This window comes from Ammospiza nelsoni, chromosome 14 (genome assembly GCF_027579445.1).
Source record: "Ammospiza nelsoni isolate bAmmNel1 chromosome 14, bAmmNel1.pri, whole genome shotgun sequence".
NCBI classification, from domain to species: domain Eukaryota; kingdom Metazoa; phylum Chordata; class Aves; order Passeriformes; family Passerellidae; genus Ammospiza; species Ammospiza nelsoni.
Window position 1 is genome coordinate 297335 of NC_080646.1, and position 26301 is coordinate 323635.

The window sequence follows — 26301 nt, forward strand, 5'->3', positions numbered from 1 at the left end:
AAGAACATTGTCAGGAAGCAACAGTTGTCTGAAAGATGCAAAATAAAAATAGTTGTTCATTTTCAGTGAAGATCTGTGGACCTCCACTCTATATGAGGGATTAAAACCTATGAAAGTCTTAAAGCCCATAAATTATATATTCCAGCAGTTAAGTTCTAAGTGTCTGGCTTTTTGAGTGGATAAAATGTCCAGAGGTAGGTATTAGCAAAGACTGTAATCAGAAAAGGTTCCGTGCTGCCTGCAGTGACCAGGGAAGCGCTGCAGGAAGGTGCTGCATGCTGTCCTGCATCCCAGAGCTGTCTGATGTGGGCACGCAGCAGTGGCTCTGCTCCTGGCTGTCGGTGTGGCAGACACCCATTACCCTACTGTGTAACAATTTAATATGGCCCTGGAATTAGGGTAGCATTTTGCCAAATATCTGTACAATGCCCATGGCAAGGTGAGCACACAAATTGCTTTTTTGCATTCCCAGGATCTTGTTTGCTCTTTGGCTTCTTTTTTTTTTTTCCTCTAAATATAGAGAGAGAGCAGAGTCCTGTCTTGTTTCCTATTTGTGCCTCTGACAGAAGAATGAGAATTCTTGTTGTCTAGGTACTTCCCATAGCAGCAGTTTAGGAGTGCACATTTGGATTAAAGAAAAATGCTTCATTAAAGAAAAAAACTGTTACAAATGAGTGGAGACTCGTTACCAGTGCTGCGCCACTCGAGTGAGAGCTGAGTTGGCACCCACTGACGGGCTCACAGAGCCCTGCACTGGCTGGGGTTGGGACAGTGCTAGAGACGCCTCTCTGTGGGAGCTGCAGTGAGGCAAGGCACTTGTGTCTGGAAGGGGATCATTTGTGTGTGCCAGTGTTTGCAGACACAGCCAGCTGGCACAGGCAGGCAGCTCAAGGTGCCTGCGTCTGTGGACTTCTGAATATGTTGGAGCTGAGCGTGCTGATCCAGAAGAAGGATTTCTTTCCTTGTTGTTGAAAACAGTTTGTTCTGTTTTATGAGACTTGGGTATCAAACTGGGTCTTGAATACAATCTGAAGCCTTGCAATCAAACCCATGCTGAAGCGGAACTTTTGAGGCTAAAATATCATTAGCTGGATGCTGTCTCATCAGCTTCTCTCATCCTGTCTAATCCTTTTTCTTTCCTCAGGCCAAAGAACTCTCCATCACCGGAGTGACACTCTGGACACGGTGATCCTGGTAAATCCTAATGTGGACAGCGTCGTGTCCGAGGTAAGGACCAGATGTGCCATCAAGTTCTCTCCACATCAGCTCTCCTGCCCTTGCTTGCAATGGAGGTCATGATTAGCACACTTTATACCTTCTGGAGAGTGCAAACCTGCTGCCAGTCTGCTGCAAGGTGTGGTGAAAAGGCCAGGTGTTCTGGTCTTGCCAGTGATCAGGATTTACACAGTAACTCTGGTGTGACGTGGAGCTGTGTTGGGCAGACAGTAGCAGTGTCTGCCCTCTTCAATAAGCAAATTCCTTGTATGTAGAAAACATTTGGTTTGGCTATTTGTGAATAACGTGCTCATCGCCTGTCATGGGATTGGGATTCTGGGTGCTGGTGTGCAGTACAGGTGAATTCTAATGGCAGCCCGCTGTCTCATCTCCTGTCTGGATAGGTCCGCTCCCTTGTGTGTGATTCATCAGCCCACAAACTACTGATCCTCTGTGGTCAGAGCTCAGACCAGGAAGGAGACTTGGTCCTGCAGACAGGGACCTTCACTTACCACAAGTTTGCTGAGATACTTTCGGATCCGGAGGTGAGTGTGAGCCGTAATCCAGCACATCCCTTCCTGTGCAGAGTGCGCGGTAGAATAATGCAGCCTGTGCCCTCCTTCAGGGTAATCTTCAGGCAGATTTGCAGACAGATGGGTTTGCAATCCAGCAAAAAATTGCATACTAAAAATAATTCATGTTATTTTCTTGGGAATCTTGCTTTAACTCTCTGTCTTAAGTTTTCCAAGGTGCAGGCATGGGTGATTCCTTTAAGTGCTCAGCTTGAAATAACCTTCCAGACTGGTTCTGCAGGGGACAAATGCCCAAAATTTCTTAAAGTGGGTCTTAACATAACTGTGGGCAGTTTCCAAAAACATTAAGAATATCAAAAGAGAGCATGGCTCTATGCATTGATTTTCCACGGCTTTCAAACTATTTCATGTACGCCCAATGTTTCCCATTGGTAAAGTGCTCATGGTACCTTCAGTATTTCTGCATTAACTGGCTGCATTTTTTTTTAAGTGCTGTATAGGTCTCAAAGCTCTATTTGACCTTTATTTGTCTGTGTTTATCCCATTAGGTCACCCAAATTCTCAGCAACTCTGATTCAGATACCAAGACCTCTCTTACTGTGTCGTGCGTGGGAGAAGGAGCCTGGAGCAACCTTGGGCATCCTCGATTTCAGGACATTATTAATCTGAAACTGAATCCTGATCCAGTTCTGCCAGAAATGGATGGGGTGTCTGAATTTGCAGAATATGTCTCTGAGACAGTTGATGTACCGTCTCCATTTGATCTCCTGGAGCCACCCACCTCAGGGGGTTTTCTGAAGCTTTCTAAGCCCTGCTGCTACATATTCCCTGGGGGAAGAGGTGATTCTGCTCTCTTTGCTGTCAATGGGTTTAACATCCTTGTGGATGGTGGCTCTGAAAGGAAATCATGTTTCTGGAAGCTGGTAAGGCACCTGGACAGGATTGACTCAATCCTGCTCACCCACATTGGTGCAGACAACCTGCCTGGCATCAACGGGTTGCTGCAGAGGAAAGTTGCTGAGCAAGAGGAGGAACAATCCCAGGGCTCTACCAACTACAGTGACTGGATGAAAAACCTAATTTCTCCTGAGCTAGGGGTGGTTTTTTTTAATGTTCCTGAAAAGCTGAAGATGCCTGAAGCCTCCATGAAAGTAAAGAGGAGCATCGAAGAAGCGTGCATGACACTGCAGTATCTCAACAGACTGGGCATTAAATCAGAGCCTCTCTACAGGGTGGTGAGCAGCACCATCGAGCCCATCACACTCTTCCACAAAATGGGCGTGGGTAAGCTGGACATGTATATACTGAACCCTGTCAAGGACAGTAAAGAAATGCAGTTTCTAATGCAGAAATGGGCTGGCAATAGTAAAGCAAAGACTGGCATCATTCTTGCAAATGGAAAAGAAGGTGAAATTTCTGTTCCCTATCTCACATCTATCACAGCCCTAGTGGTATGGCTACCAGCCAGCCCAACTGAGAAAATTGTAAGGGTTTTGTTTCCTGGAAATGCTCCTCAAAATAAGATATTGGAAGGTCTTGAGAAACTCAAGCACCTTGATTTTCTGAGGTACCCAGTGGCTACTCAGAAAGATATCACCTCTGGAATACCTCCACCTGTGCTGAAGCAAACCAAAATTAAACAAAGAACTGACAGTAAAGAGAGTCTTAAGTCTTCCCCCAAGCCATCTGTGACAAAGCAAGTCAAGAAGGAAGAAGCAGTTGAGGAGGGGATCAAGGAAGTAAAACCAGAAGTTGTAAAGGATGCTAAAATTGAAAAAAAGGTTAAGGAACACACAGAGAAAGTTCCTGACAAACCTGTTAAACATGAAAAGATAAAGACAGAAATAAGTGATGCTCTCAAAGCTGAGAAAAGAAAATTGGCAAAAGACAAGGTTGGAAAAAAGCATCTCAAAGAGAAAGTATCCAAATTAGAGGAGAAGAAAGACAAAGAAAAGAAAGAGATTAAGAAGGAGAAAAAGGACTTTAAAAAAGATGATGGAAAGAAGGATGAGAAAAAAGATTCAAAGAAAGAGGATAAAAAGAAAGAAAACAAACCAGAGATCAAAAAAATTCCTAAACCAGACTTGAAACCATTTACCCCAGAAGTAAGAAAAACACTGTACAAGGCAAAACTTCCAGGCAGACTCAGAACTGAGAAGATCAAAGTAAAACCTGAAAAAGAGCCTGAAAAGGTACCTGCTGACCTTAAGACATTACCAATGGAGAAGGCACCTGTACAAGTGGATCCAGGAGAGACATCCATGGTGGAACAGAGGTTGGTCCTGTCTTCACCAGAAGATCTCACAAAGGACTTTGAGGAACTGAAGCATGAGGAGAAAGGGGCCTTGCAGCTGACTCAAGAACGATCTGATATGCAAGTTAGTGATAAGATTATGGGAGCACCTGAAGCAGAGATAAGAGACTCTGTTGATATGACTGGTCAGAGTAACCTTGAAGTGGATCTGATTTTAAAAAGAAAGACCCCTGACCAGGGAGTAACTACTACTGGTATGGAAAAAGAATCATCAGCAGAGGAAATGGCAGTCCATCACTGGGAGCTGAGGGGAGGTTCTGCTGAAACAATAGAGGATGAAAGAAAAACAGTAGATGAAAACCATGACATGAGATACTGGGGGGGGAAAGCTGAGCAGGGCAAGGACATCGAGGTGTTTCCTGACAAAGAACACCTGCCATTACATACAGACCTCTTGGCAAAAGGTGCTCAGCCCCCAGTGTTCAGAGAGGAAGAAAAGGAGGCAGAGGAGAAAATCTCTTTGGACAGAAAACAGAGGGAAGCAGAAACTTGTGAAAAGTATATTGAGGGGACACAGGTACAGGAAGAGGATGAGAAGGAAAAGAGAGAAGATGTGATAGAAAAGGCAGAACTGGAAGAAAAGGAAGAACAGCACATGAAAGCAGAGGAGAACATGGAGAAGAATAGAGAATTCTGTAGGCTGAATCAGGATGATAGGGAGGAAAAACTGTTTACTATTACAGAGAAGGAAAGAGAATTTAGTTTTATGGATGAGAAAACCAAGTTACTTGAAAAGGACATAACAAAGGAAGAGTCATATCTGAGCAGCCTGCCAGTCCCACCAGGAGCAACAGCAGAACATGTTTCTTATATCCAAGATGAAACTATCCCTGGCTACTCAGAAACAGAGCAGACCATTTCTGATGAAGAAATACATGATGAACAGGAAGAGAGGATCCCACACTTGAAGTATGATGTCAATGCCTATAACATTTCTGTTCCTGACCATCCAGGCTCTTTTGAAGCAGTACACGGAATACAGGCCATGCCTCCTGCTGACCTTTCAGCCAAGGGCTATGCTGGGCAGGAGTCTGAAATCCTGGCATATCCTACAAACATTGTGGCAGCACCTCTAGCTGAGGAGGAACACATATCTTCTGCTACCTCCATTACTGAATGTGACAAGCTTTCATCTTTTGCAACATCCGTAGCAGAGGATCAATCTGTTGCATCCATAACAGCACCACAGACCGAAGAGACTGGGAAAAGCTCTTTACTTCTGGACACAGGAAACAGTATGCCCTCTTCTCGGACTGAAGCAACCCAAGGTCTCGACTACGTTCCCTCTGCTGGCACCATTTCCCCCACATCATCCTTGGAGGAAGACAAATGCTTTAAATCTCCACCCCCCGAAGATTTCCATGCATTAGCAGAAGGAGAGAGGAAAGTGGAAACTCAAAAAAAGGACCTTCATGAGGAGGCAGAAGATGAAGAAGATGAAGAAGATGGGACTCCAAATATTGAGATGCCTGAGAAACTCAGAGGGCATTACAATGCCCCTGTGTTTGTTCCTCCAGTATGCCCTGGTAATGTGATAATCAGTGTTCCCACACAGGGGATGCCCTTGTCCTCTGAGGAGGCACCACTTTCCCAGGCTGACTCTGCAGAGGCTGAGGAGCGATGCACCAGCCCCGATGACAGCACAGTGAAAATGGCCTCTCCCACTCCCTCCGGCCCCACCAGCGCAGGGCACACGCCCTTCCACCAGTCTCCAGTGGAGGAAAAGCTGGAAACGGTAGATTCAGATCTGTTTGAAAAACAAACGGACGCTGCTGCCAAGAAGCTGGAAGGCCAAAGTCCTGTTGTGGTGAAGGGAGCCAAGGGTGAACCTCTCAGGGAAGACGAGGCGTCCGTGGCTGAACCCAGACGCGAAGGAGAAGCGCCGGGGCCTGTGCAGCACGAACGGGCTCTGAGCAGCGATGCCGCAGCGTCTCCTGAGGAGGAGGCGCAGGAAGCACCAGCGAGGAGGGACGAGCTGCCCTGGCTCTCCTACCACAAGCGGGACACGGTGGTGGTCGGGGAGGACGAGCAGCCTCCGAGCACGAAACCAGAAAAAGAGCAAGGAACTAAAACTGTGACAGAAGGGTTAATGGGATTTCCAAAACACTTGTCCTCTGAGCCATTTGCAACCACAGGAGCTTCTCCGGGAAATGTGGATCTTCCACAGTTCACAAGCCAAAGCAAATGTAAAAATGGCAAATCTTTGCAATTTTCACCAGATGGCATCAAATCACCTTCTTTTACAGAAGAATGGATTGGTAAAGAAAAATCCTCAGATATTTCTAAGACAATTACTACTGAAGAAGGAAAACTGCTGTATTTAACAGGAGACACATCAGAAGAAGAGAAATCTTCTCATGCTTCTGTTGAAGATATTTCCCCAGAAGAGATCAAATCCATTTCTCTCACTGAGAGTTCCAGTAGAAAAATCTCTTCAGATGTTTTTATTAAAGGACTTTCTCCAGAAGAAATCAAAGCTCTTAGTTTCACAGAAGAGATATCTGCAAAAGAAAAAACTGTGTCCAAGTGCACTGACAAATTCTCTTCAGAAGCTGTGAAATCCACATGTTTCATCGACCAGAGCCCAGCCACATATGAAAAATCACTGGAAATTTCTGCCAAAGAACTGAAAGAAGCATCAAAATCTTCTCCTTGCCCAGAAAGTAGTTCAGTTAAAGGCACATCACCGAGAGATTCTTCAACTGAAGAAATGTCTCCAGATGACAGCAGTTTATTTTCTGCATCAGAAAAGAGCCTGTTGAGGGGAAGAAATGCAGGCTTGGACTCTCAGGAAGTATCTCCAGATGCAAAGAGCTTTCATTTTACAGAACCTAGCCCAAGTGAAGATAAAACATGTTCACACATTTCTACTGAAGACATAAAATCTTGCAAGTTCAAGGAAGCTCAAGAAAAAAAATCTCCGGAAATGGATAAGTTTTTCATGAAAGATTTAAGTTATGAGAAGAAAGTGTGGTTTCCAGAAGAGGTAGAAGAGGTCCCTGTTCAGGGAACGCGGCAGAGATATGACAAAGAGAGGGAGTGTACATTCTTGGATGAGGTACCAGAATTTGAAACAAAATCCCTTCCTAAACTGGGAAAGGAGGAGAACCTGCCTCCTGCCTTGCCTGGCAGCCATACCTGGAGAGAGGCAGAAAGGGAAGCATGGGGTTCTGCCTTTGGGTATCTCGAGGAAGGGAGAGACAGTGGGAGAGGAGAGCAATTACCCAGTGAGGAGGATGAGGAGCTTCACCATGCTGAAGACAAACCCATGCTACTGCAAGCAGAAACTGAATGTTTAAAGATGGAGTCATTTGATTACAAAGAAGACACACAGAAGGGTGCCCAACCTAAGTCAGAAACAAAGAAAGTGGATGTGATTCCTGCTGACATCACTGTCCCAGAAAGAGCACAAAGGGAAGGTTCTCCTCTATCTCCTCAGTATTTCCCTGGTGAGGAAAATCAGGCCAAAGCTTTAACTGGAAACAAAGAAAGTCAAGAATTGTTGTTGACCTCTAAACAAGATTGCTCCTCCTTAGACAACGAGGACAAAGCTGTCCTAGATATCTATGCAAAGTCACTAGACCAAGCTGTGGCATCTCCCCTGTCTGCAGTGAGAAAAGAGACAGAGGCACCTCCAGGAGCAGACAGGCCCTGCAAGCTAGATCAGTGCAAGCCACCTTTATGGGAGGATGTCCCATCGAAGGCATCTGAAGAGAAATCAGACATCAGTGATTTGTATCAGGAAATTGATTGCAAATACAAGTCAGATAGCAGGCAAGAGGATGACTGCAAATCCACTGAGGGTCTGTATGACTCTACAGGAAGAAAAGAGCAGAGAGCAGCAGCACCTACTCTGTTGCAATCTACAAGAGCAGCAGAATATATTGCAGAGCCCACAGAAGGGAGTGCTGAGCTGTCAGGGCAGTGTGCACACTCCCCTCCAGCACAAGGCCCAGGTCAAAAAAGTGGGGATGCTGTTGGCAGTGCTGGGGCTGTGGGTGCTACCACCCGAGAGGTGTACCCTGCAGAGACCTACTCCAGGAGCTCCCCTGAGCCTTATTCCTATGAGGAAGGGGTCTGCACACAGAGAGATGATGACACTTCCACAAGACAAGAACCAGAAGAAAGAGAACCAACTCCCTACCCTGATGAAAGAAGTTTCAAGTATGCTGACATCTATGAGAAGATAATTGTGTCTGGAGTGGGACCCTCTCCCTTCACAGCCATGGGTGCACACAGCCCAGGTCACACTGACAAGGTGCCAGTGACAGCACTGAATTCTCAAAAAGGTCAAAATTTTCATGTGTCTGCAAAGGAAGAAGAGTCCTGCCTTTATACCTCAGCTGAGAAGGAACTGTCTTCTCCAGCATCCCCTAAGGATAAAGCAGATTCAGTCTTTGACTATAGAGACATCCATGAAAGATATTTGCCCTTATCTGAAACAGGGAAGCCTAGGACATCAGAAGGACAGGAAAAACTGAATGTGTCTTCTGCTTTACCAGGAGAACTGGACTCTGCAATGCATCCATCATCTGCGAGCGCAGCATTTGCCTCTCCCACCGTCACAGCTGACACCTTTTATCAAGGAAAATCATCCGCCTATATTGATGCTGGTTGTCCAGATAAGAATATCATTTTGTCTAGCCAGGAGCAGGTATCTTTGTCCCTGAAATCTGAAATCCCAAATCCCAAAGATACATACTATGAGAAAGCAGGTCGAGGGGAAGAAAGTGCAAGTGACTCAGAGCTAGAAAAAGGTGCTAAGGAGAAGTCTGAAAAGGAATCTAAACTGCACAGCCCTGCTGAAGCTGCAGGCACCGTCTATACACGCATCTCAGCCATCAGCAACTTCCCTGTCTCAGACCCCTTCCTGCAGAGCAAATGTCAGGAGCCTCTTTCACCCAGCTCCGCTGCCTCTTCTCCCTCTGGTCCAGGCTGGCAAGAGAAATATGAAAGTAGGGTGACTGCATCAGCTGCTGTTGTGGAGACATATGCCGTTGGTTACAGTGACGTGCCAGACATGGACAGAGATGAACAAACTTCAGAAATGTGCCATGATTCTTCACAAAAGATAGAGGTTGCTGAAAAATCCACAAAGGAATCCCATTTCTGGGTAGCAGATTACCCAAGTGCAGCAGTGGCCTCCGAGTGCCAAGAGCAAGCCATGAAATCTGCTTCCAGCAAACAAACAGAAGTATATGAACAGGGCCCAAGGGTAGAGAGCAGAGGGATGGATAGCTCTTCTGGATTTGAAACAGCCAGCACATTCAGACATAAGCAAACCTCAGTAAGCCATTTAGGGGATATTTCTCTTTCTTTAGAGTCTCCTTGTGCTTTGCTGTCAGCCCAGGGAAACAAAGATGAGTACTTGGAGGTTTCTGAGAAAATCAGCAGCCTTGACTCATCTTTTCCTAAATTCTCACCGCTGAGTCCATATGAAGAAGACAAGGTGTTCTCCAAAGGTGTGGAGAAAGAGTCTGTGACCCAGCAGCAGCTGAAAGATGACTCTTCCAGCCTGTCAGAGGAACCCTCATCTGAGGCCACCACTCCTGTGATACTGGCTACAGCAGAAAGTTTCTACTCCCATATGCTTTCCACATCCACAGGTGCAGGAGTGGAATCAGGTACGAGGAGTGCTTGGGATGTGTCTCCACTGGTTCCAGATGATGGTGTGAAAATACATACAGCTGAAACCAAAGACTTTGTCTTTGCTGAAGAACATGGGTCTCCATTTCCCTATGGCATGAGTGACCACACCTTGCCACGCAGAAAAGAGTGCCAGGGCTCAGAGCCCACACCGTTCTCTGCAGAGCAAGAGCAGCAGCACTGTGGTAGCAGCCCGGAGCAGAAGGTACCGTTTGCAGAGCAGCCGTTGCCTCTGAGATCTCTCCCTGATGTGCTGGCATCATTTTCTCATCATCAGTACAAAGATGAAACCACAGCTAATGGTCCAACAGAGGTGAGCACTAGTCTGCCAGCTTTCCAAAGCACACACCATGCAGCAGAGGCAAAAGATGAAAAAACATGTCCTGATTCTGACAGCAGTTTTTCTCCATGCGCGGGCAAAGAGCAAACAGAGAGGCAAAGCCGTCCTTCCTCTCTGACGTCCCCTGAAAACAGTTTCCAGCCATTTTTCCCAGATGTGCAGAGGGGCGAAAAAGCAGAGGACTGTGGAGACGCTTCCCATGACACGGAGACCCATTTAGGAGGCAGTTCTGATTGTGCACAGAAATTTTCCTCATGTGAATACAAGCAGAGAAAGGGAGAGCTCTCTCCCTCATTCATCAACCCGAGCCCCCATGAGCTCTCTGAAGACAGTGACCTCTCAGAGGAGGAGGGTCACCCTTCAGTGCAGGGGAGACCACCCCACACTGGCAGCAGTCCCATGCAAAGTGCCACAGTGGAGGAAACCCCTCCAACATCAGTGAGTGATTCTGGAACCTCCCAGTCAGACTCCGATGTCCCTCCTGAGACTGAAGAATGTCCATCCATCACAGCAGATGCCAACATGGACTCAGATGAAGATGCTGATTTCCTCCCAGTGGACAAAGCTGTGGGGAATGCTCATCATGCCAGTTCTAGGTCCAGCCATGATCCTCAGCCTGTTCCAATGGTAGATCCCCATCCCCACCCTCCTCACCCTGATGTCTGCATGGTAGACCCTGATATGTTGCTAAATGAGCAAAGCATGAGCAGAACTGATAAAATTTCCAAGAAAGACATAAAAGAAAAGAACAAAGGTGTGAGGAAGCCTTTGAGCAAACCCAAATCTTCCTCACCTGCCCGAAAATTAGATGTGAAAGGGAAACGATCACCCACTCCTGTGAAACAGTCATCGGACAAATCTCCAAAATCTGTCACTGCCAAAAAAGAAAGAGATGGAGGAGAAAAGCCCAAAGCACGTAGTGCGCTGATGCCGGAGGATGAGTTATCCCGGAGTAGTCACAGCAACCCTGGCAAGAGCCTTGTTAATGGCATCAAAACAAATCCCGGTAAGAAATCCTTCCTGAAAAATGCATTATCTCTATAGGTCCAACGCCGAGAAAAGCACTAGGTTAAATACAGCAGAATAGAGAACAGATCTTCCCAGTCAGGCATAAAAAGTTATAAGCAGTGATAAGGTTGAGATGTACAAAAGGTTGATACGAAAGTGCAATAGAGTCCTAGGAGCAGCAGCGATTCACAGGGATGGCAGGAAGCCAGGATGGACAAAGACTACTGTAATGCCCTAGGATAGCATACATAGGCCATCAGAATGGGGGAGGGGGTGTGTCTCTGTGTTTAAGCAAATGTAGGTTATTGACAAAAATTAGGACTAAATATTAATTGGGATGACAACTCTGCAAAAGTTAACAATGGAGATTTTTGGTTCCCTCCCCCAGAAAAAAGCTTCTGATCCTAAAGCTTTCCAATCCCTCCCCCCAAAAAATAGCAGAACTTCCTTTCCCACCCAAGACCTGTCACAGCACTGGCCCTGAAATCCATCCAGGTCACCTCTGAGCAGCAGAGCATGGATAAGTGTCAACTTCACTGCTGCAATGGAAAAGTCTTTCTGGAATCCAAGTCCTTCTTTGTTAATCTGAGTGTTTGTCCCTTGCAGAAGGGTTTTGATAGCCTCTTGTTTCCTGTTTTCCAAAGCTTCCAATAGTCCTAAGAGCAGTTTGTCGGTGCCTATGGGTCCACCTGTCTACGTGGACTTGGCCTACATCCCCAACCACTGCAGTGGGAAGAACACAGATCCAGAGTTCTTCAAGCGGGTTCGAGCATCTTATTATGTTGTGAGTGGGAACGATGCAGCCAACGGAGAGCCGAGCCGTGCAGTGCTGGATGCACTTCTGGAAGGGAAGTCTCAGTGGGGAGAGAACCTGCAGGTAGGTCATGGAAATGCAAAGTGCTGTGTCACGCTTTTGATGTCACAAGTGCTCAGAAAAGATGGGTATCACATACCCAAGGGAGTACACTGAGAGGAAGCAAATGGTACTGGGCATATCCTGTTTTTCAGTCTCAGCAGAGTAATTGCTTGTACTGATGAGGAGGAGAACACTTGCAAAATGGTATGAATAGAAGCAGATATGTCCTCTTTTCCACATCCTCCTGAGGGGAGGAAGCATTGAGAGGTCATACACTCATCCTTACCTACTGCAGGATGAGCGTATCCTCAAGCAAAATCAAACACCAACACAAGCTGAATTTTCATCAGTGTCCCACACCCAGTGGCATCTCTTGCTAGCCTGGCTTGCTGAAGATTTTTCTGACATCAACTTACTAATAGAGCATTTAAACAAGAATGTTCTGTAACACAGTTCTTGTTTAGGCAGGCTTGCAGGACACCCCAGGTGGGCAGTCCTGAAGACACGTACAGAAAGGTATAAATGTTCTTCCAGATGAAGCAGCCCCATATTTCAAGGTCCCTGAGTTGCACGCTGGGTCAACGGGCACATAGTGTCCATTAAGAGTGACACTGCCAGTATTGTTCCTTTCATACTGAAGGATCTTTCTGAGGCTGTTTCTGGAGCTCCAGAGCTCTCCCCTGCACTGCAGCCATTCTCATCATTATGGTGTCAGTGCTGCCAGTTTGCAGCCAGTTCAGAGCCCCATTGTGCTGGTACTGTATAAAATAAAGCTCTGCCTCAGAACCCGACATCTGAAAGACACTAAATAGAACAAGCAGTACCAAGGGTACAGTGTTCCAAAATTAACAAGAAATTTTAGCCGCAGCTCCTATGGGCATTCTTTGTTACTGCAGTGGTTCTCAATCATCCCTGCTGCTTTCTTTTCCCAGGTGACATTGATCCCAACACACGATACTGAGGTAACACGAGAATGGTATCAACAGACCCATGAGAAACAGCAAGAGCTAAACATCATGGTACTGGCAAGCAGCAGCACTGTTGTGATGCAGGACGAATCTTTTCCAGCCTGTAAGATTGAATTCTAGATCTTCCACATTTTGTGTTCATCCATTGATTCTTCAGTCACCGATGCAACATGAGAGACACCATCTAATCACAGTCCAGTTCTTCTCTGGTTTAGTCCTCTACATGGTTCCCATTTGTCAGGCAATCGGGTATCCATCTTGCTCAGCACTGGATGCCGTGAGGAAGAAGTGCAGGGCTCTGTAATTTTCTGGACTGAGCTAAGAGTTTGTGCAAGAGCAGTTGCAGGCCAGGGGCACTTTTCACCTTCCCTGCTTTATTCTGCTGCCTGTACAGTTTCTGTAGACTATCTTGGCTGCCTTGCTGCTGTGAGAGCTTGTTCTACTCTCTTCCTGGCTGCCTTGCCATTTAACCTGTAGCACCATGAACCTCACCTTTCTGGTGAGGGCTGAAGTGCTGCTGCTGCATGCAGAGTGCATGGGAGGCAGGGGGCAGAGGTGAAATCTAACTTGCACAGAAATTGCACCAGGGAGACGAGGGACGACAAAACCCTCTGAACTGTAATGTGACAATGAAGGTCATTCTTCCATCTCCCCTCCTGAGCATACAGGAGGTGTTCTGAGCAAGGGGACCTGTGCTCCTACTAGGCACGACCACCACATGCCAGCTTGGCAAATTTGTGTCCCAAGTACTCCCCTGTGGCATCCTGCAGCGCCTGTTTGCTGTGCTCAGGGAGCTGGGATGAAGGATCACGGCAGTGGGAGGGGAGGGTTCAGCACATTCCTAACCTGCTAACTTGAGCTTCGCACACAGAGCAGCCGGCTGACTCCTGCACGCCAGCTGTGTGGCAGGAGGAGGCACAGAGAGGCTGTGGCCTAAACAGTTACACACAAAGAGCATCCAAACGCACAACTACAGCCCCCTCAACAGCAGAAGGGCTGAGGAAGCCTTGGCCACGCTTGGCCCGGGATGTGGAAGAAACCTCCCTGTGCCAGCTCTGAGGACGGTGCCGAGGCAGCCGAGGGCCCTGCTGGGAGGCTGGGGCCCTGTGGCTGTGCTGTGCCAGCCTGCACACAGCAGCCACTGCCTCGCTGCCCGTGTGCCAGGCTCCAAGCCTTAGAGCTGTGTTCAAGCTTTTTGTTGTCCCCCCAAGCGTCCAGGATGTGGGGAATACAATTGTGGTGTGAGGGAAGAGAAGGCCCTTCCCAACATACTCGGGAAAAAGTAGTTAAGCAAGCGTAGCCATTCTCAGTTCCCTCACACTGTGGCAGGGATGTGTTGAGAGCGCAGGTGAGGCGCTGCTCATCCGTGTGGTACCACCTTGCAGCTTGCTCCCTGGCCCGTGCATCACTGTGGGTGTTTGTCCTTGCAGGAGCAGGAGTGTGTGCCGTGAGTGCACTGTGGTGCCTCCTTGGCACACGGGCCCGTTCCAGTGTGGGAGACACGTTCTCCCAGCAGGGACTGGGCTGTTCAGGTGCACCAAGCCTGCAGCATCCACGAGCCTTTGCCACGTCCCAGAGAACTGACAGAGGCTTTTACCACAAAGATAGCTTTTCTGTAAGACAAAGAGAGTGGCAGCAGGCTGTGCTCTGGGAAAGAAGGAGTGAGATGGAAAGCTGTGCTGCAATGGTTGTCAGCCAGCACAAAATATTTCCATCTGCTGTGACACCCACTGTGCTTGGCCCTGAGCAGAGGGCTGACTCCACCATGAGCATCCTCGGGCCCTGTGTTGCACTAGCCTGGGACACTTCAGTCACGGTGCTAGCTTTCTGGCAGGTGACATGAAGAAAATGCTGCTTAGAAACCTGCTCCTAGCACTAAAATGGAGTTTCTAGGGAAATGGTCTATTTTGCATTTTAATTTATATATTTATTTTTTTAACTTTAAGCTGCATTTTGTGTTAATATTTTAATTTATACATGTTTAACATGATACCATGTGCTTTTAGTGTCAGTTCAGAGGTTTTCTCAGTACAAATACTAACATGCTGCAATTTAAACAAATGAAAAGACCATAGAGAACTTGTGGGCAGCAAAAATGTCTCTGCAAGGCGGTGTCTAAAACCCAGCAGCTGTGGGACAAGGCCTGAGGCCAGCAGCCTCCCCAAGGCACAGCCAGCTCTTTGGCTATGGCCCCTATTAGGAGCATGTGAGCTTGCTCAGGGCTTTAGCTAATTCCTGCCCTGTGCTGTGTTCATTTTAACCATGGAATCACACTGTGTCTGCCAGCATAATAAATGTCATTCTCTGCACCCTGATGGGGTCAGCATTCATGAATGTTGGTTCTGGCAACTGCAGGCACTGAAACACCTGCCCCTGCCCCTCCCTGGAATGCTGGGGGGCTTTGCCTGCTGTGCTTTGGGGAGACCCTGGCCCACTCGCCGCGGTGGCAGCTGCAGGATGCCAGACACCAGAGGCACAAGCACGGCCCTCACTGGCTCCTGGGATCCCTCTGCGTAGCTAGATGTAAAAGCTAATGCACTAACTTTAGATAGACACACACATGAATGTTTTCTCAATTTTAAACTTGAAGCAGTTCTGACTAAGCAGCAGTAATAGTGAGGCTTTGTGAGGTACCTGCATCCGCCAGGCAGGAGTGTGGCCACTGGTGGATTCCAGGAGGAAGGCTGCCCTCCATGCTCTGCTCCTGCCCTCTGCAGCTCTGCTGCTTGGCTACCTTTATTCTACACCAGTTTGCTTCCCTGTCCTCAAGGCTCCACATTTTTTTTCAGTTTTTGTCGCAGTCTGTTCTGCCTTGAGCTTCTCTCACTCCCTATCTCCCTCTCTCCCCCACTCCCTTCCATCTTAAAAAAACAATGGGGAAAAAAGACTTAGGAAAATGCTGATTCATAGAGTCTGGCCCTGCTCAGGCTACAGGAGCCAGCAGGACCCACCTGGAGCCGGAGGTAATACAACACTATAGAGAGAAACAGTTAAACTCTGCTTTTGCTTGTTTCTGCATGTGGGCAACAACGCGTAATCTTCCTGTATGTAATAGGTAAAAAATACTATTTTAAACCTATAATTAAAAAAAGTGAACGTCTTAACTGTATTGAAATGGCATCTTGTGCTCCTAGCTTCTTCTATGCTAAGTGTTTTAAGAAGAGAGCCCTGATTCTTTTCTTCAGCATCACATTTCTATTTGAATTTAGTTCCTTGAGTTCTGTCCTTTTGCCCATTTCCATGTGAAACACTGTAACTAACTGCTGTCAAGAGAGGAGCCCAACACATTAAAAATAAAGCCACATTAATTGCGAATGAGAACATCTCCAGTGGTTTCCAGCTGTTCTTTCAGTGAGCCCACAGCCATGGCTGCTGTGCCACCCTCCCATGCCTCCCAGCTGAGGCGAGCCCCAGCTTTTCCAGCAACACCCCACGTTCACCAGCAGCTGCTGAACTCTGCTGTGACCTGGAAAGGGACATGTACACAAGGGCACAGAGCCTGCCCGGGACAGCCCCTGGCCCCAGCAGGGTAACTGTGGGTCCCTCCTGGGGCACATCTGGGACAGCTGGCCAAGGGCTGCGGGGGGAAAGCAGCTCCTGACAATGCAGTGAGGAGCCTGGCGTGGCCTGTCTGCCATGCAGCACCATCCCTCCTCACAGTTCCACAATCATGCATTCCATTGCGGCCCTCCACCTGTCCCTGCACTTCTTGGCAATGGCAGCTCTGCCCAGCACTGCTGGCACTCTCTGAGCTGCAAGGGTCTCTGGCAGGCAGCACACCTGCTGGCGTGGCACCTGGGCACAGGCATGCCAGGGACTCCATGCCTGACCCACTGCAGCAGCTGGGCTTTGGCACCTCTGCAGAACTTCAGCCTGACCTCCAACAAGGGAACGATCTTCCAGCTCCTTACCAGAAAACTGGGACAGCTGCTGCTCTGCCTGTGGTGGAACACAGTCAGGAGAGGCTGATGCCCAGTTAGTTCTGTTCCTGCCTGCCTGTCCTCAGAAGGAAACAATGGCACAGGTGGGTGCTAGGAAAAAAGAAAGCAGATTCTGTGCTACAGTCCTCAGGAGAGAGGCCATCGTTGCCCCAGACCACACCACAGCTTGTGCAGGCCCTGGTGGGGACCTCAGGGCAGCTGCCAAACCCGGTGCTGATGAGAGGAACCATGAACTGTTACCATAAACCAGGAACTACTTCCACACACAGCTACTTTTCAAGTAAATGACACTGTCTCTGCTAACCAAGGTCCTGTGACCGCAGTGCATTTCCCCAAGGCGTGCAGGCTCTGTAGGGGTCAGCACCTGAGGGCCCTTCTCCATGCCCCCCTCAGGAATGAGCCCCTGCAGCAGGTGCTCTTGGGCCCATCGTGGCAGCCACGCTGCCCTGGCACTGTCCCCAGACAGGAACACACAGGCCCTGGCAGGAGACGTGGCTGCCAGAGCAGTGCTGGACACACCATTCCAGTGTCCTCATTCTACCACAAACGCCCCTGAGACCTGGCAAGCCAGGAGCTCTTCCCCAGTATGACCAGTTCTCCCATGTAGGAAAAAGGAGGTTTTTTTCCTGGCCTGGAGCCTGTGCTTTTCCAACAGGTCTGACTCCAGCCACAGCTGCTCTTCCAGGACAAGAGAGCATGAGCAGGGCTTACTGTTCCAAGCACCTGCAAGCTTTGGCACATACACACTGCTGCCAAGTCAGCATCAGAGACAGAGACACTGGACCCACAGCATAGATTTACTGTGAACACACATTGTCACAACACAGCATAGAGATCTTTGGGCACAGCTTCACAAAAACAGAGATCCTAGCTACAGACAGACACGCAGACTTGTCCATAAATACAGGAGGAGTGGGAAGCACAGCCCCGGCCGGCACTCGGATGCGGCAGGGACACCCGTATCAATCTTGCCCTCAGGCTTGTGCTCACAAGGCATTTACATAAATATCCATTAAATACTTTTCATTTTATATAATAAAGATTTCTCCTTATTGGTTTCTAATAGTCCTGAATTATCAAAATAGCAGTTTCTTTTAATCCCTGTCACCAAGAACTCAGAGCTGTACCCTGCCTGATCCTTGGGGACAAGAAAAAACAACTGTGTGTGTCTTCCCTGCACACTCTCTCAGGCTGGATGCCCAGGCTCCTGCCGGCCCCAGTCCAGCAGGGAAACATCCAAGGCCATGCCAAAGGGATGTTTCCTTGCAAGTGGCAGTCAAACCTGATACCCTCACTACCCTTCTTTTCCACACTCATTCAGAATGCTTTCTGCTTTTGCTAGTTTTCCTACTCTCTGGACCTGATTTTGGTGGCCAGCAGTGGGATTTCAGAGAGGAAGAAGGAAGAAGCAGAGAGGAGGTTGGTGGTTGTGATGGATCTGATTAATTTGGGCCCAGAATGCCTTTCTCTGAAGGCTGTGGGCCAAAGGGTCAGGAGGATCTGTCCTCTTTGGACTTACCACCCTAAAAGCCTTGGCTGTACCAGTCCTCTAATGCTGCTGTCCCAGTGAGCACAAAGCCCTTGGGACACCAAGGCAGCACCATGTCCCTGCTCCATGAAGGTGCCATGCCAGTACCCAGACTGCATTGTTGTTCATTTAACGAGGCAAGCATTCTTGCTGAATGGCAAAGAGCTGGCTTGTGGAGGAGCAAAGCAGTCTCTTCCACACCACAGAGTCCTGTAGCCCTGGGACGTGCACCGCCAGCTGCATGAGGTGCCATGCAGGAAGTCGGGCTGCACTCAGGCTTAGAAGTGTTTGCAGTGTGCTGTCCAGTAAGCCACTAAATTTGCTGATCCTTCTGACACAGCAGCTGCAGTTCCTCCACATTCTTCTCAGGAGTCAGTGGCTGCACCTGGCACAGATGACCAGAGAAAAGCTGGTCTGACAGAGCACTGTCCCCCAGCAGCTCCTTGCCTGTATGCTCTGGGTCCAACATCTCTTCCAGCAGCTCCTCTTCACAGGGCACCAGGATCTCCTTGGACAGATCCAGGCCAGTCATTCCCCTGAGAGACCCCTCACCTGGCTTCGCTGTCTCCCCAGCCAGCCCCAGGTCAAATCCTTCACCACACTTTGGGTTTCCTATGTTACTTGGCTCTAACATTTCCCCAGATGATTTTTCTTCATCCCGCTCTCCCATGCTCTTCTCTTCTGGGTTAGCATCCTCCCCTGCCAGCTCCTTCTTGCACAGCTCCAGAATCCTGCCTGGCTCTGGGCCCTTATTCCAGACCAGGGTCTCTGGGGCACTTGGCTCTGCTGCTGGCAGCCCAGACACACCCTCCCGCACATCAGGCTCTCTGCGTGGAGCTTGACTCTCCTCCTGCTCAGGGGACTGGCTGGTCAGCTGCTCCTCACTTTTTGGGGGGCTGACGGAAAGTTTCTCAGTGAAGCTGAAACGAGCACAGCTGTCCACAGAAGTTGGGGAGGATGGGCCTGCACTGGAGACGGTGCTGGAGGGGCCACTGCTGTCTGCAAAGAGGAAGAAAAATCTTAAAACATGTAGCTGGTATTTTCCTACCCGAACTGTCACAGTCCCCCAGTTCTGCAACCAAGAGGTGAGGGCTGTCTATACCCTGTATGACCTGTCAGGGGCTTGAAGCTGGTCTGGGACATTTCTGGCAGTTCAGCTGATGAAAACCCAATCACACAGAGTACACTGCTACCTTTTAATCCAGTGCTATATGTTGGCATACAGCCAAGAGCAGACTGTTGTTACAGCACAAAATGTGAAGTGTGATGTTTCGCTTCAAAATGCAAACCAATTTATTTCATTCCCTTACTATTACGGAACAATCCCAGCTTCAACTTGCTCCTCCTGGTTCCTGATACACACAGTCCCTGAGTGTTGAGTGAGAGTCAACACTAGAGAAAGAAATATTGATTCTCTACTAATGCTTATTCTTGCCTTATATTGCACAATAAGCAAAATTAGAGCAATAGCTATATTGTATCTAATCCAATAAAGGAGGAGAATGAAACAACTGTTTTCAGCCAGACTGGTTTCCTGGCCTTGCTGACTCCACAGCCTTCCCTCCCTGCCCGTTGCATCTGCCCTGACCGAGCGCGGAGCACACTCACACCAAGGGGGTTTGTCCGAGCGCGGGCGCAGCGGCAGCGACGATGACGACAGGATTCGCTGGGACATGAAGGGCTCTCCTGGGATCTGGCTCCCAATCATTGAATCAAACAGAGCTTCAGGAAAAAAAATACACACATCAGTAATATTCCTACAGACATAAAGGAACGGCTCGTAGCCCAGCAGTCACGAGCAGGCACTCTGGGAAGAGCTAAAGACCAGTGCCAATTCAGAGCCATGCCAGCCCATCAGGTCCTGGGAATCTGAGGCTAAGATTTCCAGAGCTGGAGTCGGTGTCCTCATCACCCTACTCATCAGCTAGAGACAGGCCTGACTGATTATTTGCCATGTAAGCGGCCTAGGATGGCTCTGAGCTGGGTCCCGTGGCTCATTCCTGGCTGGAACACTCTGGGACAGGCTCTAGGGGCTGCGCTGCTCTGCAGTGCTGTCAGGCTGATCTGCCCAAGAGCGGGAAAGAGCAGGCGTGCTCCTTGCCCTGCCAGAGCCCAGCCAGCGAGCAGTACCTGCGGCGGAGTGTGCGTGCGACTCGCTGCAGCTCCGGCACACGGCCGTCAGGAACTCGTTCACCTGCCGCAGAGACAGCGAGTTGTGCAGCGTCTCCAGGGGATGGATGGTGGGAACCATGGAGCAGCCTTCAAAACCTGCAAAGAGACCACGCAGAGAATGAATAGAGGAAACAGCAGGGAAAATCCATGCAGGAGCAGTCGTGGCTGAAGGAGCTGGGCACGCTGGGAATCAAACAACAGGCACACTCAGGCCTCAGGTCATCTCTTCTAACCCAAGAAAATCACCACGAAGCAATCCCATGCAAATACAGACCTGAAAGCAAGCACCTGGGTACACATGGAGGGGAAAAGAGGAAAAGTATCTGGCAGCTGCCATTTTTGCTGCTGAGCCTGGGACACTTAAAATACACAGCCATGATGGAGAACTTGGCACAGAGCTTGGCACAGTGCCCCCTCTTACAGAAGCCAAACAGAATTGAAGTGGTGCCAACAGAATTTCCATTAAAGAGGTCCCACCGCTGGTGACCCCTGGCTGGCACAGCCCCCTGTCCCCACAGCAGGGAGCACACACTGCAGCAGCCACAAGGAGCCACAGAAATTCCCTGTCACAGCAGCCCCCCATGCACCCCGACAGGCTGTGTCCAAAGGAAGGGCTGGGTAATGAATTATTTGTCCCTTTAACTAGAATTCACTGCCAGCAAACCCAGAATGAACATAAAATAGGCACCTCAGCGTGTAATAGACACTTTCTCAAAGCTAAGCTGCATCACAACCATTCAGAATAAATCCTTTGCTGCTCAAGCCAGCAGAGTATCATAGCAAAGCATCTTCCTCTTCATCCCAGCTTCCTGTAAATGCCTTGTGGAACCAAGCCAACCTGAACGGTCAGAGGAGCAAGGAAGAAACAGATGAGTCCATGGGTATATGGAATGAGGCTGCCCCCTGCTCTGTTTAATGCCTCTCTCAAGTTTAATGGCCTCTCAACTCCGCAGGGTTGGGCTTCCCATTCTGTGGCCCCCCAGTCTCCTCCAAGGACCTCAAAAAGACTCTGGAAAGAAACTGTGATTCCTTCTACAGAGAAGGAAAAATACTTTGAAATGCAAAAAGTAAGAGAGTTCTTGATGCAATCTGTAGCAAGATGTCTGCCCACCACACCAACAGGACAAAACTGACCCCTGCAGCTTGGCAGTACCTCAGGAGAAGCCCTGGAGCACCTGTTTGTGTACTGCAGACAGTTGTTCCAGTCACCTCCAGGACAGGCTCTGCTCCAATATCCTCACCTAACCCAGTTCTGCAAGAGGCAAGGAGCATGAGCCATGAAGGTGCTCACTGCAATAAATAACAGTTGGTGGAGATAAAGAATCCTCCAGAGAGTTCACAAGGTTACCTATGCCACAAAGGACCTACAAACATAATTCAAGACAAAAAGGATAACAAATCCTCGGCTAGGATGAAGAAACATAAGACACAGAAAAAAGACCACATTCTTGTGTCTGTTGCTGAGAAGTCCTGAGAGTGAAGTGCTGAGCAAGGAAGAATGAATGTCCTCTATTTTCTCAGAGGCCTCCTGGGAGACAGAGCTAAACAAAAAAGGTGAGGGCAAATCTTAAAATGGTCACGGGAGATAGTTGTGGAGCAGCCCAGTTTGAGGCTAATGTCATTTCACAACAGAATCTGGTTTGAGAGGGGCCAAAGTTGGCTCAGGTATTGGGGTCTCCAAAGAAAAAAGGAAGTTTAAATATAAGATAGGGCAAAGCAATGTTACAAGATACACTAGGGGCACCAATGGGGATCTGAGTGCTTGGGCTCCCCTCTAGTAAGATGAGGAAATCAAAGGTCCAGCAATAAAAGAAACATTAGACACTGACACACAGCTGATGTGAAATCACATACCTGTATCCCCAAGTGCCAGGAGCCTGCTCATGCAACTCTGCCCAGCGCTGTGGCACTGCACCACTCTTGAGCAAGCAGAGGAAAATGGCCAAAGTTTCCTCTTTCAAGGTGGAGGAGCACTGTGTTCAAGGAATCCTTTTCATTTGTGTACAGGACCCCACTCCCTGCACACCTCCCTGGACCTGCTGGGCTGCTGGGGAAGAGGCCAACAGTGGCTCACGCCACCACAGCACAGCCAAGGCAGCAGCTGCCACTACAGATCACAATCCCGATGTGTCTCCAGTGAAGGCTCCAACCACTGCTGCACCACACACATTTAGCAAGGATTCTCACCTTTGGGAAAGGGCAAGAAAAACAAAATGTGACAGCAAGCCACAGGAACCATCCTTGACTGTCAGTTACCCTGTGCTGGCTGTGCAGCTACTGCTGATGCTCCCCCAAACTCTTTCCTGGGGCCTGAAGGGCAGGAGTCTGTGATGCAGGCAATGGCACGAGAAATTGGACAGAATTCCACCCATTTTGTACCAACATCCAACAGCAGCCCACAGAGGAAGTTCTGTGTGCCAGTGTTCTGCTTGCCAGTTCTTCTGGACTGACGAAGCACTTGTCCAGTCTCAGCACAAACAAAAGCACTCGTCAGGCTCCTCTCTGACATGCATCATCAACCCACCCCTATTCTCCTGGACGAACTCCAACATGTCACATGTTTATTGTATATGAAGGATCACAAGTCTAGACAGCACATACAACTGTCTAGTCACGGGCTCCAAACATCAGGGACCCAGAGCTCAGAATTGCTGTGGACATCATCTGTCTCTGCCGTATTCTCATTTCCCCTTGAACTCAGTTAAGCTCCCAACATCGCCAGGTACCGTGGTACGGAGCTTGGAAAAAACCCACTTCTGTCCAAAGTACCTCAACTCACTCCATTAGAAACCTTCTTGCTCCTGGATCTACACAAAACTGTGGGTCCCCACCCCTTCCCTCAGGCCACTCAGAACACTATTACAAACAGCCTTCCCAGATTTCTAATTTTGCAAATTTCTACCTCTTCCACCTTGTCTCAAGTGATGATGGTCAGATCAGAGCCCACTATTTCATATACGAGTTTGGGGCTGTTTCCCTTTGTAATTTAAATTCATTTACAGTGGACATCACTGCTACTTTCCTGCTCATCATCACAGGACTGCTCTCTGTCCACAGCTGACCTTTGGCTTCAGTACCAGTGGGATTCATTACCAATATGAACTTACTTCACACATTCTTTATCCCAGCTATGACCACACAGGTTCCCAGACATTCCTTCAGGGCTCCACTGTTGATTTTTCCAACTATGGATGCCAACTGCATACTTTTGACTCACTGATTCTATCTTCTAATTCATGTTTCCTTTGTGTGGATAGAAGTACAGTGGAAAGCCAAGAGAGGACAGAAGAATGCAGTTTTCACAAGGAAGAAACCTGGGCTGTCAACCATGTCTGCTCTGAGAAGAGCCTCAGCAGGAATCCCAAACATATCAATGAACTGTGGGCTTGCTGATGGATGGGAAAACAGCATGAACTCGATGCTGGGTATTTGATTTCCAGCTGGGAGGGCTGCTGCACTGGTAAGGAGTTGGGAGCACCTAACGCCTGTGTTGGGGCAGGACGCAGCCCCCACCAGGTGCTGTGTCCAAAGCACTGAGCTCATTTTCTCTCCCCACACGAGCTCACAAACAGGGCCAAGACTTGCAGCAGGGAAAGCTCAGCCCTTGCTCTGGAGCAGTCTGCTGTGATCCAGCATCTCTTCCCTTGAAGCAGCTCTTGCTCCTCTAGCATTTGTTGCCAGGAGACCAAGGAATTGTCCTAATTACATGTGAAAAGCAACTAACTGTCTCCAAATCTGTCTGTTTGACAGAAAGGGCCATATCAAGGAAAAACAGACTTAAGAAAACTTCTCATCTTCCAGGCTCTGAAAATGCTTGGTCTTGCTGCTTCACTATGTGGAAGGCTGCACTGTCTGTGCCCTTTCCACCTGTGGGTCTGAATGGAAAGAGGGGTCCATGCATCACACCACACAGCTCAGCAAGCCACATGCTCCGAGCAGCTCCTATGGTGCAAGTAAACCTCAGCAGCCAGCCCCAGCTCGTTGCCTCCTTCAGGGAGCAGCAATCTTTCTGCCTGTGTGAGCAGCACCAAGGCCTCCATGCATCAGACTCCCCGTCTGTGACAGAGGCTGAAAAACACCAGAGAAACAGCAGCAAGCTTTGACTGATAACATCTGGGTTCAGTGCTGAAGTTGCCTACCTCTTCCCACCAGAGACAGGACACACTGAGAGGCCCTATCAGGCAGGAAAGATGCCATGCAGTGCAGCCACACAGAAGCTCAGCTCTACCCTGTCTTAACTCAGTCTCTCTAGATACAACACACCCACAAGCACTCACTTCCCCAAAATTTCCACAGCAAGTTCACTCAGCTTGTGACCAGCTGCAGCATGTCCTTAATCTCTTCCTCTACTCTCACTACCCACTTTGGTTCCTCCATTACTAAGGGGGCACTCTGTGGCAGCTCACCAAGAGCTGCACAGAGCATCCTGCCAGCAGGGCATCCCATCGATAGCAGATCATCAGCTCCCTGAAGGGAGCTTAAGGCTTACCCTGGCTAAAGGAAGGAGGCAACAAACAATTGCCAAAGATGGAAAGAGCAGTCACAGCCACATGGGGAGTGGAGGCTCCGTGTGGAAAGGCTCTTGCCTAAGGCTCCAAAACTGCTGGTGCAACAGCCCACGCAGCTTGCTGGAGCAGCAGCCTAGAGACCTTTGGGATTTGGTGAGGGAAACACTTTCCTTTTTCAGAAGCAAAGCATACTTTGCACTCTCAAGCAGACAGTGGTCCCTGCTCAGCTACAAGAGCATGGGACAGAGGCAGCTGCAGCGTGCAGTACCGTAAAGACACTCCAAGTCATCCTGCCCTGAGATCAGCCAGCTCCTGAAGAGGCGCAGGTGGTAGGAGCACTGCTGCAGGTGATGGGCTAGGGTGGCATCCAAGGAGATGGTCCGGCTCGCGGCACAGTCAGAGGAAAAACGGCGTAGCAACTGGGCAACGTGCTGGTGCTCCAACACATCTGGAGGAAAGGGGCCATAGAGAGTGAGAGGAGAGGGGCAGGTACAGCTGGGGGACAGAGAAACTGAGGAGATGTGGGCATGGAGCTGCCAGCACCGGGGCCGCTGGGTGAGAAGGACACACGCCACACATTAAGCCAAATCCCTCCCACAGCGAGCAGGTCAGGAATGCCCTTGAGAGTTATGTTTCCCCAGTGACACCAGGGCAGACCAGACTCCCACCCAGCCCAGGCTTCGCCCAGCTGCAGCACAGGGCACTGCCTGAGAGCAAGGGCTCATCTTTGTAAAGGAAAGGCTGACAAGGGAATAAATTTCAGGACACATTCCAAGTCCAATGCAGTTCAGGTCTGGCTAGATAAAAGGATCAGGCTCAGGGCCAGACTCGCCCTTCCGCAGCTCACATGAGAAATCCAGTGGTGCCAAGACTGCCAACAGTGTTTGAGTCCTGCATCCAAGCGCAGCCAGGCACATCAGCACGGGGAGAGAGCAAACGGCCCAGCATCAAATGAGCAGAGGCTGTGCAAGGCACTTCGGGAACAGCAGGGTCTGACTGAGAGCAAAGTGCTGAGAGTGCAGCAGAACAGAGGGAGCACAGAAGCACTGACTTTCCTTGTCTTTGAGAACAGCCCTGTGCAATCTTCTGTGATAGCCTCACATAGCAGACAAGATACCAGCATGCAGGCATGCCTTCTCTCTATACACAGCCTCAGGACTCACGTCACCCACCCAAGACTTGTGTGACCAGGGCATAAACTATCTGGCCTGATGCTATGCTTGACCACTACCTTGGTTCACCCATTCCATTTCACCACACAGAGGCAGCTCT

General features: G+C 49.0%; 2 protein-coding genes across 6 annotated transcripts in view; one reads left to right on the forward strand and one right to left on the reverse strand.

Annotated features, from left to right (window-relative positions):
* Positions 1-16201, forward strand: part of MAP1A (microtubule associated protein 1A) — a 50483-nt gene extending 34282 nt beyond the window's left edge. For all 5 annotated transcript variants that reach the window (XM_059482131.1, XM_059482132.1, XM_059482134.1 and 2 more), the window contains 5 exons: positions 1145-1227; positions 1620-1760; positions 2297-11054; positions 11701-11933; positions 12845-16201. In XM_059482131.1, the coding sequence (XP_059338114.1) occupies positions 1145-1227; positions 1620-1760; positions 2297-11054; positions 11701-11933; positions 12845-13000 (9371 nt within the window). In that variant the 3' untranslated portion in view covers positions 13001-16201. The remainder of the gene's footprint in view (positions 1-1144; positions 1228-1619; positions 1761-2296; positions 11055-11700; positions 11934-12844) is intronic.
* Positions 16202-17602: 1401 nt separating this feature from the next.
* PPIP5K1 (diphosphoinositol pentakisphosphate kinase 1) overlaps positions 17603-26301 on the reverse strand; it is a 53044-nt gene continuing 44345 nt past the window's right edge. Inside the window, exons 29-32 of the mRNA XM_059482187.1 lie at positions 25298-25477; positions 20480-20617; positions 19958-20071; positions 17603-19348 (exon numbers count right to left, since the gene is read on the reverse strand). Coding sequence (XP_059338170.1) covers positions 18663-19348; positions 19958-20071; positions 20480-20617; positions 25298-25477 — 1118 coding nt within the window. The 3' untranslated portion in view covers positions 17603-18662. The remainder of the gene's footprint in view (positions 19349-19957; positions 20072-20479; positions 20618-25297; positions 25478-26301) is intronic.